At 48.6% G+C, this 15,129-nt stretch overlaps 1 protein-coding gene across 3 annotated transcripts in view; it reads left to right on the plus strand.

The window, feature by feature from the left end:
• The window catches only part of LOC142591075 (dermonecrotic toxin SPH-like), a 45,966-nt gene that overhangs the window by 21,598 nt on the left and 9,239 nt on the right, over nt 1-15,129 (plus strand). For all 3 annotated transcript variants that reach the window (XM_075703442.1, XM_075703441.1, XM_075703443.1), the window contains one exon: nt 6,926-7,036. In XM_075703442.1, the coding sequence (XP_075559557.1) occupies nt 6,926-7,036 (111 nt within the window). The remainder of the gene's footprint in view (nt 1-6,925; nt 7,037-15,129) is intronic.

Raw genomic sequence — 15,129 nt, forward strand, 5'->3', positions numbered from 1 at the left:
TAACCCCTGGTGAGTCGCGGTTTAACTTTGATGGATAATACTTACCAGGGGACAGAGTGAGCTCTCTCAAACGCAACCACTGCCACCAGGATCGAAACAAGTACGCTGCACCGAGCTAAGCCTCTCTGATTGCCAATCAAGAGGTTAAATTTATCTCGAATTCGGTCACGCATGGCGCGACAACGGCGCCATCTGCACGCGCGACCCATGCGTGATCGAGTAATGGATTCCTTCCTCTACGCAACGATGCCGAAGGAAGGCGCGCGAGTAGTACGATGGCTAAAACACGCGGTAATAATGTTAACTTAGTACCGCTTATGTCGCTGAGGAATTAATACCTGAGAGCGAAGCACAGGCCCTGCAGTCTTCGCGCTGAGGACACCTGAGGTGGATGAACTGGGAAAGTTCGTTTCCCTGTTGTCAACGCGGGTCGTATCTGTATGGCTGTCGCCAGTATCCCATCCTCGTCGCCAGTGTCACGATCCACCCGGGTTCGTGAACAAGGGAGGGCTCGAGGCACCCTCCGATAGACGGACGCTCCGCAGCGTGGCGGTGCTGAACGGTGACTGACCCCCCGAGCAGCCGTGCTCGTCGGTGTTTATTGCGGTGCGGTGACCAATGTTGCTTGCCGAGCTTGGCAGGCCATCGAGCCTGGCGGCGAACGAACGAGCCTGGCGGCGAACGCCTGAGGGGGCGTCACATGCTTGCAACAATGGCCATTTTTTCTGTATAATCTGTTGGAGCCCTGCACTCACGTGCTATTACAAATGAGGTGTTATTTTTGATTTTGTTCAGAATGCATCGCCATCTTCAACCTATACTGTGTACACTGCAGGAACCTCTCCCAGCGATCCTCAATTACCCCTGCCTTGCGCCAGCAGATTCAATCCTGCGGCTGCAAAATTTCCCAATTTCATCCTAACACCGAGTTCTCCGCCATGCTGGACTGCGTTATCCCTTTCCTCTGCACCCATTTTGTCAATAATAGAAACCGGACATCGGGACACTAAACTCCTGCTTTAGGCGCCTATACTATGCACGAACGCTGACATTTAAGGCATCTATAGGCGCCAAATACTGCCCTTTAGGCCAGGTATGGGCTCAATAAGAGTTGCCGCTGCGCATATGATAATTAATTACATTTTCTAAGGAATATAACCGACTGAATCCCTGTGTTTCGTGAAAGTCCCTTTATTTTCTCGGTAGAACGGAAAGGGGTACGTTGCGTAGCTTATAAACTTTATCTGAAATTTAATGTGACTATAGACAGCATGAGAAAAGTTGTCAAAGCAGTGAAAAACGATCACCATCTCAAATTTTTCGGGTGTTGTGCTGCGCCTTTTTTCTCTGAGTGTTGATTTACATGCGGAAGAGGAAAGCTGAACGTCCATCGAAGTTAGGGGCAGGTATTTCTACTTCAGAACGTTTGATGATCCAACGCTTTCTGGCATTTCTGATTGTTCGCCGGTCAGAACCTCCGACAGGTCTGTTCCAGTACTGCAAACCCATGATTTTCGTCCCAGAAGGTTTAGAACTAACTTCACCAGTAACGAGTCCATTGGGAATGGCGGTGAGCCTTTCTTGGACATCCAAAATGAACCCCGCATTCCAGGACAGAACAGGAAGCGTGTTGGTTTATTCTCTTGTATAAGAAACGTGGTCACGTATTTAAAGGCGTTTAAGTTTGGATGAAGATATGGTAAAAACCGAAATTCGGTGGAGGATTTGTAGGGGAGGGGGCAACTATTGCAGAGTCGGCGAAAGGACGACGAAAGCGCAGCGCACGCGCTGTCATGCTCCGCACTGAGCGTTCTTCCTTTCGCGACTACCATGAGCGCTGTGCTCACAAACGCTAGCACCCGTGACGAGCAGCTATGTGCACTTATATACCATGCAGTATGCAGTGGTCCGAGCTAAACAGACTGCACTGCCCGCTGCAAACGCTGACGGTGTTCCTTTTGTCTTCTCTCGCGCAATAACGAAGTGCAACGCCACCAACGCCGCTAGTGGCACTGATCACGTCAACGTAAAGTTACCGGTTATATATATATATATATATGTATATACATATATATATATATATATATATGTATATGTATATACATATATATATATATATGGTAGAAGACCGGCATGTGCTTTTGGCAGGCACGTACGCAGACTTCTTTTTCGGGGGGATGGGGGCAACCCAAGGTAACTATTCTATGCAAATGAGGGAGAAGGGTACCGATCCTTACCGCCGTATCGTGGGCCTTCTCGACGGTCTGTACTCGATATAAAAGAACTCCACTGTGAAGGGCTCGTCGCCACCAGTCTCTTTCCTTGTCACAGTCTGGGAAAGACACGGGACACTGTCAAAGCATATGATCCAGAGTAATGACGCCATTACACAGCTGGCAATTAATTGGTACCTCTCTTTCTGAATATAGCTTGTTAATAAAGTTTGCACTCGGATAAGTTCTTGTCTGTAACAATTTCATAGTCACCACTTAGGCTCTGTTGAGCTTAGCTTGTGGCATTGGGATTTCCACTTTGTTCATGTAGTAATGTTTCGTGATTTCATTATAAGTAAGTAATTGGTCCCCGTTCTCCTCCTGTATATTATTATGGTCCTGGTTGCGCAGTGCACGGATAGTAAGCCCTCGTGCAGCTGCGTTAACCATCTCGTTTAAATTCTTCCGAGATGGATCGACAGACCACATGTGTGCAGGAAACCGGCGGATTTCGATCCCTTGGTTGTCCATCTCACGGATCAGCTGGGCAGCCCTTTTGGTCACAAAGCCTTTGGTAAAGTGTCTAATAGCCACCTTAGAGTCACTGTAAATTTGCGTCCACTTATTATTCCTTAAAACCAATGCTATCGCTACTTGTTGCGCGACTGTTGAGTCTTTAGTCATGATTGTAATAGCATCCCGACTGAGACCATCTGCATCTACTACTACTGCCGTAAAGGTTTTCTTTCCTCTGACCCATGCAGCGTCTACAAAAGCCGCATGTTCTCTGTTATGTTCTCTCTTGCAGGAGAGCTTTGGCCCTTGCCTTTCGTCTTTCCAGGTTGTTCGCCGGGCGCATATTTCTGGGGAAAGGAGTCGTCTTGATTATCTCTCTTATGCTATCTTTTAGTTCTACTGTGTCTTCACCTGAAATATAGGATTTGGTGGGGCACCACGTTACCTCTTCGAGTATTTATTTCTCTACCTGACCTTATTCCAGAGAGCATCTCTCTGTGGGCAGTTTGCTGAGCTTCAATATTCTCGGCCATTGTGTTGTGGAGTCCCAGTTCCATTAATTTATCATCCCGCGTGTTAATCGGTAACACCACTGTTTTGACAAGCCTTTTAATTAATCTGTTCAACTTGTTTAGCTCTGTCTGTGTCCAACTGAGCATTCCAGCTGCATATGAGAAGTGACACAAGGCGGAAGCGTGGACCAGTCTCATGGCGCTCTCCTCTCCCTACCATCTGTGTCTGTTAGTGATTATCCTTAGCAGTCTTATTACCTCCTCTGTCTCGCTTGTGATGTGTTGTATTGTTCTTCCGTTTTCCCTGTTTGCCTCCAGGAATAACCCTGAGACTATAATGGATTCTACTTGCTTAATAGATCTGCCTGCTTTCGTGGTTAGTAGTAACGTGGTTTCTTCCTCTGGAACATATCCCCTCGGTTTTCTACCCCTTCTCCTGTTATTGAGTACAAGGAGTTCAGACTTATCAGCGGAACATTTGAGTCCCATGTCTTCTAAAATGGACTCTGCCTCATAGATGCTCTTGTGAAGTCTGATTTCCGTCTGTCGCATACTTCCTTCAGCAATCCATATAGTCACAGCGTCTGCATAAATGGTAATGTTAATGCCCTCTATCATTTTTCAGCCCTTTGCCACTTTTGACATGGCCAGGTTGAAAAGCATAGGTGACAAGACCGACCCTTGTGGCGTCCCTCTGTCAGCGAGCCTGATAGATACACCTTATTTCACTCGTCCTTTGCGGATTTACACGTCTTTATGGCGAACGGTAAGATACACCTCTCCTTTACTTGGTAAACAAGAAACCACATATAATGGACTCGCGCTGGAAAGAAACGCAGAAAGGACACTGCCAAGAACAAGTAAACAAGCGAAAGTGTAAAATATAGATTTCTGGTAGCGTTTCTTTATTAGCTCTTATCGAGAAATACATATTTGCGGAACAATCACAGTTCGTTTGAATCCCTCGTTTACTGTTGCACCAAGTGAAATGCCAAAACCGACTAGTAGTGTTATTTGGGAATTTGCGTAACGGTGCGTGGCCGCCTCATCCGTACAGCCACGTATAGCGCAGGACGCTGCGGTTCTAGACGCACTGCGCCCACCACGGAAGGTTAGAAAAGCACCCACATAACAGCAGTAGAGAAGTGCCCCTACGTCGGGCGCCTGGACTGATAACTGTAGAAGCGTCATTTGAAACACACGGAATAATTCTCCATTTCCGGCGGCGTTTTCTCTACTTCCTTGCTTTTTAAATAAAGAGATTTTGATCCATAAATATTTTCACAAACAAAACAAAAATGTTTGCTTTTCCTTCTTGTTTGGTTGCTGCCTCGGCTCTCTCTCAGTATGTCGCTTAATTTGTCAACTCCTTGCGACTCTTGTTTCCCGTTGACAATTTTGCATGAAAAGTGCTGTACAATTGGGAAGAACCTGACGAGGTAACGAGTGACATTGATATTGCTTATGGGTTTGGCGGGGCTTGCACGGTACCTTTGAAAATTTGAAATGTTTTGGGACCGCTGTGAAACGTAGATCGTTGAACTTTCCAGCGGCAGCACCTTGAGCTCTCGGAACAAACCTCAAAATAATGGGAGGCTAAAACATTCCGTCATTTTCTTGTGGATAAAATATCAATATGTTTCAAGAGCTCTGTTCAGTGTCCTTTCCCTTAACCCGATCGGCGATGGCTTCCATGCCTCGGCCATAATAGTACTTTTACAGCAGCCCAGTGTTGACGGCCGAATAGCTGTCAAGTCTCAAGATTGATTTGGCGCCGCTTTCGGTGTGTGTGAGAGTAGTGGTGGCGTGGACAATGGGGGGGGGGGGTTACGCTGCTTAACTTCCAAGGGGGGGAGGCGGGACCCCATCGGGCCGCCTCTCCTGTGTACGTGCCTGTACTTTGGCCGTATTGTCAACGCCTTGCTCGAGAGCCGAGCTCGCGCATGTGTGGCTCAAGGAATCTCTAGAGGTCGCACTTGCGTAGTTGCTAAACTGTATGCTACAATGTATATATATAGTAACCACGCAAATCTTGCGAGACGGCTGTTAGCTGGCAAGGCATTGTCGTCCAGCGACCGCTGCAAAGACCAGCTAGGTCTAGTGCGGAGTGCACGACGAACAGCAGAAGCCAGCGGAGCACTGGACTGAGGGGCAGCTGACCTTACGATAGAGCACGGATGAAGCAGCGGCTGAAGACCTCCGTGGAAGACACAAGGAGGAAGACTCCCCTGAAGAATCCGCCCATGCGGCAGAAGAACACAATTAGTAGAGCTCAATAAAGTTTTGACTCTTGCTCATCCCGCCCAGCAACAGTTGCCTCACGGGCTGTGTCGCGCCTTTATGTCGCTGCCTCACTCCCCCCCCCCCCCCCCCCTCTTTATTGTCATAGTGCCTCCCGGTGAGCTTCAGCCCAACGCTATACCTCGCTACCGCTTTCAATGCTTCGCTGTTCAGGAAAAACTGCCCAATATTTTAATACAAGAGGAATGACATACAGGGAAGGAAAAGAGAGGCAGACGGTCCCTAGACAATTCCGGTTGCCTACACTACGCGGAAGGAGGAAGATAGAGGTTTACGAGTGCAAGCTTTTAACTGATAGTCACAAAAGCAAATTGTACCAGGGTGTTGTGGGAGACAGGCCGCAAAACGGCAGGCATAACGTAATTTACGTAATCGTGCAACGTTGGCAAGAACTACAAATGAAAAACTTTAGTGTTATCGCAGGTGTAAACAGTGTTAAATCGACTAGGCGAGCATGTTAAAGCTTTTACCCATAAACAGATTTGGTCCATGCGCCTGACGTCTCTTAGCAGAGCAATTGTAATTAATCAGATGCCAAACAGGGCATATGTTAATCTTAGTCTAAATCTGATTTTTATGTTTTCAAGAATTCTAGTTCCACATCTGAATTTCACTGGACTTCCATTATAGTGTTTTTTGCACAAACCAGTTAACCATGCATATAAAATATTTATCTTGTTTACTGTAACGAGTTAACGTAATGATTTCTTTTCCATTTACCCTTTTTGGCACGCATGACAGTGTTTTAAGTTGTACACTCTTTATATCCTCACGGTAAACCTTTGTCAGTCTTTTTGACATTTAGCTTTGCCGCCGGCTTTCTGTACCTTCCAGAAGTAAGATTCACATTCGTTTTAAACAAGGGACGATTGATTTACGGGCTTTAACGCCGCAATGCTACGCTGTTGCTACAAGGGATGCAATAGCGGAATGCTCTGGATTAATTTTAACCACATAGGAGTCGTTAACGTTCACCCAAATTTAAGCACACGAGAGTTTTCGCATTTCACCCTCGCCGCAGTGCGGACGCCGGGGCCGGGAATCGAATCCGCAACCTCGTGTAAACGACAATGTCACCGAGCTGCCGCTGCAAGTACTACACAAAGCATACTTGTTCTTGGCCCTCAAAGAAGGCGGCGAGTGTACTTTACGAACTGCCTACCGGAATCCTTCAAAATCCGATTATAGATGTTGATAGGACAGTCTTTGTTTCGCAAAAGGAGGCCTTGCTGAATTCGAATCAATCACGTAGCGCACGTACACTTTCGGTGAGTCACTGGGAAAATGTACCTTTCGTCAGCATTATGGGGTACCATGCTCGTTCACAAATACAGCACATTGAATCCGAAACTCTGTCCTAATTATTTTCTAACTCGATCGCAGTTGATCCCTGGAGAGCGATGAAAGTCCTGCTATCTTCTAACGACGGCGAAGTGCTCTGGGGAGCGATTCTGACCATCTACCGGTTTATGCCACTCATGCTTCGTAACGTAGGTAAGCATCACACCGCACTTGCTTTTGCTTACCTGGCCCTTTCTCTACGTGGTAGCGGCGTATGTTATTATCCGTGAAGAGCAAATGAACCCTAGAGCTGCATATTCCAACGGTTCGATTCATATTAATGCGAAAGCATTACATGTCCCACGGGGCGGAAAATCCGGCGGGATCAAGCAATGGTACCAAAAATGGCCGATGGCGCGAGGAGTAAAATCACGTCAAGAAATGCTCGGATTGACGTTACATTTCTCAGGGAGGTTCCTCAAAACAAAGTGAATTAACGTCTTTGAAAAACAATGGGGTAAATTTACATCCGGGTGCGAATCTAGCCAGGGCCTCCGTGGTTAACCATGAAAATTACGGGCGTCCGGTGTCCGTAGTGGGAGACGAACACGCTTCCCCGAAGCCACGGCGACTCCACGGTTTTGGTTGACTAAAGGCGTGCCTAATGCGTGCGTCGTTGGGCACGTGACGGCACCGCCCATAGGGAGGAGTTGACGTCATCAGACTCTTGTTTGACCTCGGTAGTAATACAGAACGTAGTAAATTGTATAACAACGTTAATTAGCAAGAATTATAGGTAATTCATGTAAAATAGGAGAATTACAGTTAAGTGACGTGAATTAAACATAGAACTAGTGAGAGCAAGTTACTTAATGGGGTGTAAAATGAATTAAGGTGAAGTAAAGTGAATGAAGGTGAATTAAGGTGGATTAAAGTTGGGTACAAATTAGAGTAAGATGGATTAAGGTGGATTTGAATGCTTTCGAATCATGTAAGGACACTTAAGTGACTGTCGGTTTTCTTTCCACCCTTTGCATGCAGATGTTATCGCTGCGGTGGTCACTCGGCGCCACGCATCGTAAGACAAAAAAAAAAGTTGACAGTCACTTTCGCATACGCCAAAGGGGTTGAAGGCTAAAGCCAGCGCGCTCGCGATACATTCATTAATTTGTTTAATATTTCCGTTCGAATGTGCTGTTACTTCCAATTACTTGTTTTCCCCCACCAGAGGTCGTGGGTTCCAGTGCCTTAATTAACACCGAAGGTCGTGGGTTCGACCATATATGGCAACATCATCAATTTCGGTGCCATTGAATTTTGGTACCACGAGAGGTCGACGGCTCGATTCCCACCAAAGGTCGTGGGTTAGAGTGCCTTAATTAACTTTGCCTTAACACCAAAGGCCGTGCGTTCGATTCCTAACAATGGTCGTGGGTTCGACTCCCTGTGAATTTTGGTGCCATAATGTCTGACATCTGATTTTTGGTCCCATGAGCCACTGAAATCCATCACGTTAATAATTCGGACAAAACTAATCGATGATTACTATCCAAGTATACGAATAGCGTTCTTTTTAGTTGAAAATTGCACACTGACTGGGGCGGCAACCTTTGGCGAGAAACGGCACCGTAAAGAGTGGTGAACTCGACGCGAGAACCAGAGCAGAGTGAGGCTGCACAGAAGGCTGCTTTGTTTTGTAAAGCATGGGACCTCACATCGACGCGCAGAAGATAGAGATCGAGTACCAGAAGTCGTCACCACAGCGATCGTGGTTCCCAGAGCCTTACGTCACTTCATATGCGCCTAGGAAGGAGCAAGCGCAATGGACGTCACTACTGACGTCAATGTGCACCTGCTCCCTGAGTGCGCGATGCAATTCCATGCATCGGAGCGAGGAACTGCCAAAAGTGGTCCCTTGCGTGGCCTCTGAGATCGCTTGGCCTGCGAGATTGCACTGGTGGTGCGCCGGAGCGTATGTGCCGTGCAAATCTGCAGAACTACTCTCACTTTTTTCTATGGACACGCTGCGCCATCTAGTAGCGCGCCCGTAAAGTCCGGGCGTGGCTTCCGATATGCATGATGGGCCAGTGTGTGCTAACAATCAGGGACTGCCAGATTTGTGTCGCTGTTTGCTGGTAATGTTATGGCACCATCTGTTCCAAATTTATCCCTCTCCCCGCAGCCATTCATGACGCAGAGTACTAAAGCGTCGAGCTGCAGTGCCTGAGAAACCCAAGTAGGGTGGGTTAGGTACATCCCAGCATCGAGTAAAATTTAAGCGATTTTTACATTATTGAAGAACGCCGTGAAAAACGTTAGGACCACATTTTTAACATGCACTACCTGCGGGCTTGGCCAAACTTTTGGTTATTTAGCCGTAAAGAAAACCAGTTTGACAATGCGCGGAATGCTATTCACAAATTAAAATAAAAGGGAACGCTACAAAATAAGAACCCTTCTCATGGTTTTACATCGTGCTGCACTGCTACATGCAGAATGCTCACACTGCAACTACAAAAAGCGGTGCCTGGATCGAAACCTGTGTGCACTCTGTTGGGAGTGCAATCCACTAACCATCAAACGCTAATGTAACTGCACAAAGATTGTTTATTACAGCTGCGTATGTTGAAACTTACACTAATGAATAAAGGGAAAATCAGACATCCACCCGATCGTAGCAATTGCTACAAATGAAACCCATACGGGTTCCTCGAAAGAAAAGCCTCATAGCAGAAGAAAAATTTGTCCAGGTCCGGGACTCGAACCCGGGACCACCGCCTTTCCGGGGCAGCCACTCTACCATCTGAGCTAACCAAGCAGCTAGCAGATTTCAGGGCGAAGTCGAATTTGTCGACAACACGAAGCAAAGGCAAGTGTTTGACGTAGTAGTTCTGCGGAAACCCGCAAGGTGGAGAGAATTTTCCCTTTATTCATTACTTCTCTCCACCTTGCGGGTTTCCGCAGAACTACTACGTCAAACTTACACTAAGGGCAGCATCCTGATATTCTTCTCTCTCGTGCGCTGAATAAATGAATGAAAGGCCAAGCATAACCTTATCTAAATATTTTTGAATGCAGCCTAGGAGGCCCATTTCTTTTTCTACAGCGATACTTCCTTGGCCTCTTCCTGCATTTTGGAGATATAATCCAATTGGTATAGATTGCGGAAGCCCGAACGGCCGTCAAAACGTCGTCAAACTGACGTCTATATATATTGTTGCGAGGCGGAGACAAGCACGAATGCTGTTTATGCAAGGTGAATGCTGCAGGCACCAGCTGACAGTAGAACATGGCGGCTGAAGCGCCCTAGCCACAGCACTTCGTCATCGTCTCTTGTCTGCACGTCCTGTTCTGCATCGCGACACTACATCGCCGGGGTTGGAACGCCGACCCGGCGCAGTGATTAGGGGCCGGCAAAGGCACGCACGTAAGGATTTAAACCGGAGACATGAACAACATTAGTTCTTGGCTGCACGGACGATGGGCCTGGTTCTTCGGGAGTAATCTCGTACGTCACATCCAAACGCTGTCGCAGGATTCGGCAGGGACCTCAATATCGTGACAGAAGTTTTTCCGATAAGCTCACACGACGAGATGGTGAGCACAGGAGCACGATGGATCCAGGTAAGTACTGTGCGTCCCTATGGTGCGTATCGTAACTGCACTTCTGCGCAGCCTTGGAATCACTGAGGCCAGCGCGGGCAATCAGAAAGGCCTGTGCTGTCATCGAAATCGCATCGCGAGCATAAGCGGTGTGCGACTGTGTGACTTGTGGAAGTACGGTGTCCAGGTGCAAAACATGATCACGGCCTAACAGTAGATAAAACGGTGAGTCACCTGCAGTGTGATGGCGGGACGACTTGTACGCGAAGGTTACATATGGCAGAGCGACGTCCCAGTCCTGCTGGTCTGGAGAAGCGTACATAGCTAGCATGTCGGTAAGCGTTCTGTTCAGTGGCTCTGTGAGACCGTTAGTCTGTGGATGGTAAGCAGTGGCTATTTCATATTCAGTAGAGTTTAGGCGGAGGATATCATCAATGGCCTTTGACAAAAAGTAGCGTCCGCGATCCGTGAGAAGCTGACTTGGAGCACCGTGGTGTAGGATGACGTTGTGTAGGAGGAAATCAACAACGTCAGTGGCAAAACTTGTAGGCAGAGCTCCCGTAATGGCGATCGAAGCGCGTGGCGTAATCGGTTGCAACCACAACCCATTTGCTCCCTTAGCTGAGAAAAAAAAATGGCCAAGCAGGTCGAGTCCCACGCGAAAGAGCCATGCTAGTGGGGTTCCGGCGTTGGCACAGGTCGCAAGCAATCACATACCGGCGCACAGAGCGGTAGAGGTCGTGCCAGAAGAAACGGCGCCGGACTCGGTCAAAGGTGCGCGCAACACCGAGATGCCCAGCGGTGGGCGCGTCATGGAGTTGTTGAAGCACGGTGCGTTGAAAATGCCCCGGTACGGCCAGCAGTAGGTCAGCACCATCAAGGCGCAAGTTGCGTTTGTACAGTACTCCGTCGGAAACCGAGAACAGACAAAGGGAAGGATCAGGAGTTGGGGAGTTTAGCCGATCAGTGATGGTTCGCAGAAAGAGATCACGGCGGCTGTTCATCGCCAATGTTGAGGAAACCTGATATGGAAGAAAGGCTGGTGTAATGCTGGGTCTGTGGCTTTCGGTGCGTCAACAGGGTGGCGAGACAAGCAGTCGGCGTCCTGATGTATACGGCCGGACTTGTACATTGCAAAGAAAGTGTACACTCGCAAGCGCAATGTCCAACGCCCAAGACACCCTGTAAGGTCCTCAACGAGGAGAGCCAGCAGAGCGCGTGGTGGTCGGTAATAACGCGGAAATGTGGACCAAATAGGTATGGGCGAAACTTCGCTATCGGCCAAACCAGCGCTAGGCAATCTCGCTCCGTGATAGAATATTTGCGCTCGGCCATGGACAGAAGACGGCTTGCGTAAGTGATAATGCACTTCTGACCACGCTGAATTCGGCCAAGAACAACGCCAATGCCATGACCACTAGCATCTGTATGAATTTCAGTGGGTGCTGAAGGGTCAAAATGGCTCGCCAAGAGTCCGATGAGCGCTCTGCAGGCTTCGGCCTGCCTCTGCTCCCACGCGAAACGACTTCGTTCTTTAAAAGCTCTGTGAGAGGGCGCGCAATGTCAGCAAAATTTTGAACGAAGAGACGAAAGTACGAGCATGAGCCTATGAAGCTGTGAACGTCCTTAATTGAGCATTTTACAGGAAAAGTCTTGCACGGCTCGAACTTTGGCTGGGTCAGGTTGACTTCCATTGACGTTTAAAAGGTGCCCGAGAAAGGTTATTTCACGACGACCGAAGTGACACTTCGACGAGTTGAGCTGAAGTTTCGAAGCGCGGAACTCAGCAAGGACAGTCACGAGATGGTCAGTGTGGGTTTCAAAGGTTGAAACAAGAAAGACTACGTCATGGAGATAACACAGACAGATGGTCCACTTCAAACCTCGGAGAAGGGTGTCCATCATTCTCTCGGACGTCGCTGGGGCATTGCAAAGCCCGAAGGGCGTGACTCTGACTTGAAAAAGTTCATCAGGCGTAATAAAGGCTGTCTTCTCGCGATCCTTCTCATCGACAGTGATCTGCCAGTAGCCCGAGCGTAGGTCAATCGATGAAAAATATTTCGCCCCATGTAGACAGTCAAGTGCATCGTCGATACGAGGCAATGGAGACACGTCATTCTTGGTAATCTTATTCAGATGACAATTATCAACAGAAAATCTCCACTTGTTTTCTTTTTTCGTGATGAGGACAACTGCTGAGGCCCACGGGCTAGCGGAAGGCTCGATGATGTTCTTCTTCATCATCTTCGCGACTTCGCTTTCAAGGATGCGGCGCTCTGCAGCAGACACGCGGTATGGGCGGCGATGGACGCAACTGGCGTCACCGGTGTGAACCCGATGAGTGACTACGGCTGTCTGGTCAAGCGGGTGGTCACCTAAATAAAAAATATCGCAGTAACTAAACAGAATGCGCCTAATGTCTTCAGTTTAAGCTGGAAAGAGGTCGGTAGCGATCATGTTATCGACGTCGCAGTAGGGTGACGAAGCCGAACGGGAACACGTGACGTTAGGGCCGACAGAGGCAGAAATAGTGGGCACGAGCGGATATATATCGTACTCGTGCACAGGTGTCAGACCGACCACTGTCGTGTTACCGGAAAGAGCATGTGCAACAGACCCAAACTTGAAAATGGGAAGCCAAGTAGAATTATCGACAATGGTGACAACGGTACTTGGGAACGCGACACCATGCTGTAGAATAACGTCGACAAGCGGAGAGACGATGTAGTCGCCATCAGGAACATGTGATCAAGCGTTAAAAGGTACAGTAGTAGCGGCTTGAGGCGGCATCCGGTTGAATTCGGCATAGATAGATAGATAAACTTTATGAAAAGAATAATCAGAATAATCGCTAGTGGTCGGGACCCCTAGTCCAGGGCTCCGCTGGCTCTTGCCACCTTCTCAGCTCTTTGAATCAGCTTGAGCTGGCCTTCGAGAGCCGAGCTGGACAACAGTGCCTCGCATCGCTCCCTCGTGGTGTTCTTGTCGTGGTGTTTTATGTTGTGTAGTATGCACTCCCACGTAATGTGGTATAGGGTTGGTGTAACCCCGCACCACGGGCATTCGTCCTTGTAGGCTGTGGGGTGTATGCGATGTAACATGTGTAGGTTCGTGTAAGTGCCTGTCTGGAGCCAACGTCAGGCAGCGACATCCTCTGTCTTTTGATTTCGATGAGGTGGTGGATATCGCAGGCGACTCCCTCTGTGGTAGTTCACGATATCTGAATACTCGAAGTCGACAGGGTCCGGGTCTTCTGCAGCCGGCGTGATGAGTGCTCGGTTATGCATGAATCCTCGAGTTGCTCTGTCGGCCTGTAGGTTACCCGTGATGCCAGTGTGGCCCGGTACCTAGATGATGGTTTGGGTGGTGATGTCTTTAGGATCCTCTTGGAGTATTTGGGCTAGGACTTGTGCAGCAGGTCTTCCGATTCTTCCCTGTAGGAAGTTGCGGCAGGCCTGCTGGGAATCCGTGAAAATCGTCAGTGGTTTGCGTGTTGGCCTTTGCGGACGGCTAACGCGAGGGCCAGCTCTTCAGCTACCGTGATCGTGCAATGGCGGGTCGATGCAGCGGAGGTAACGTGGCCTTGGTGGTCGCATACCACTGCCACTGTGCCCTTGTTCTTCGTCCCATACATGGCGCCGTCCTTAAAACTCGTCGTGGTATGGAACCTGAATGTTTTCTCCATGTACTGGGCCCGTGCTCTCCTCCTGCCGTAGTGTAGGTTAGGGTCCATGTTGCGTGGTATCGGGGCAACGTGATACCTATATCCTGGACGCGACGAGGTATTGAGCAGATTTCTTGGGTTCGTGTTGTTATAGCTTGGAAGCCCAAAGTTTGCAGGACCTGCTGGCCCGTGCGAGTCCACGCAAGTCTTTGCTGTTGCGAGACGTAAATGGCTCCTGTCAGTTCGCTGATGGTGTTGTGTAACCCTAGCGCGAATAATTTTTCAGTCGATGTACTTGGCAGGCGGAGAGCGGTCTTGAAAGCCATGCTCAAGAGCGTGTCGGCCTGCTTCGTCTCCGGCTGTGTGAGATGGTAGTAGGACAGGCTGTATGTGATTCTGCTCACCACCCGGCTTCTGACCAGCCGAAGGGGTGTCCCCTTCCTTCATGCCTCTATTCTTGGATGTTACGCGGGAGATCATGCGTGATATCGCCTTGACACTGGTTTCGAGGGTTATATATGTAGACGCGAGCATCTACGTCATCCCTCGTGCGAAAACTGTGGCGACGAGCGACCACGTAGACCGTTAAAGTCTCCTGCGAGAGCCCGAGACTCGCAGGAGAGGAAGAACCGACAGTCCGTCTCTTAGCGTAGCATTCTTTTTAATGATCTCTTTCGGAACGCTAGCCCGTGCCGGAGCGCCAGCCGCTCGAGCCTCGTGTAGACGCGAGCGTCTACGTCATCCCTCGTGCGACGCCGATGCTATATATATATATATATATATATATATATATATATATATATATGTGTGTGTGTGTGTGTGTGTGTGTGTGTGTGTGTGTGTGTGTGTGTGTGTGTGTGTGTGTGTGTGTGTGTGTGTGTGTGTGTGTGTGTGTGTGTGTGTGTGTGCGTGCGTGAAGTAGTTCTTCGGATCCGGTGTGTAATAATTTTAAAGTGCATGCGCATGTAGAAAAGCAAAGCGAAAACAAGCATTTAATTTTGGCGTTAGTAGACCCCGGCCGAAACACGGAAATTAAATG

Source organism: Dermacentor variabilis, chromosome 8 (genome assembly GCF_050947875.1).
Source record: "Dermacentor variabilis isolate Ectoservices chromosome 8, ASM5094787v1, whole genome shotgun sequence".
Taxonomy (NCBI): domain Eukaryota; kingdom Metazoa; phylum Arthropoda; class Arachnida; order Ixodida; family Ixodidae; genus Dermacentor; species Dermacentor variabilis.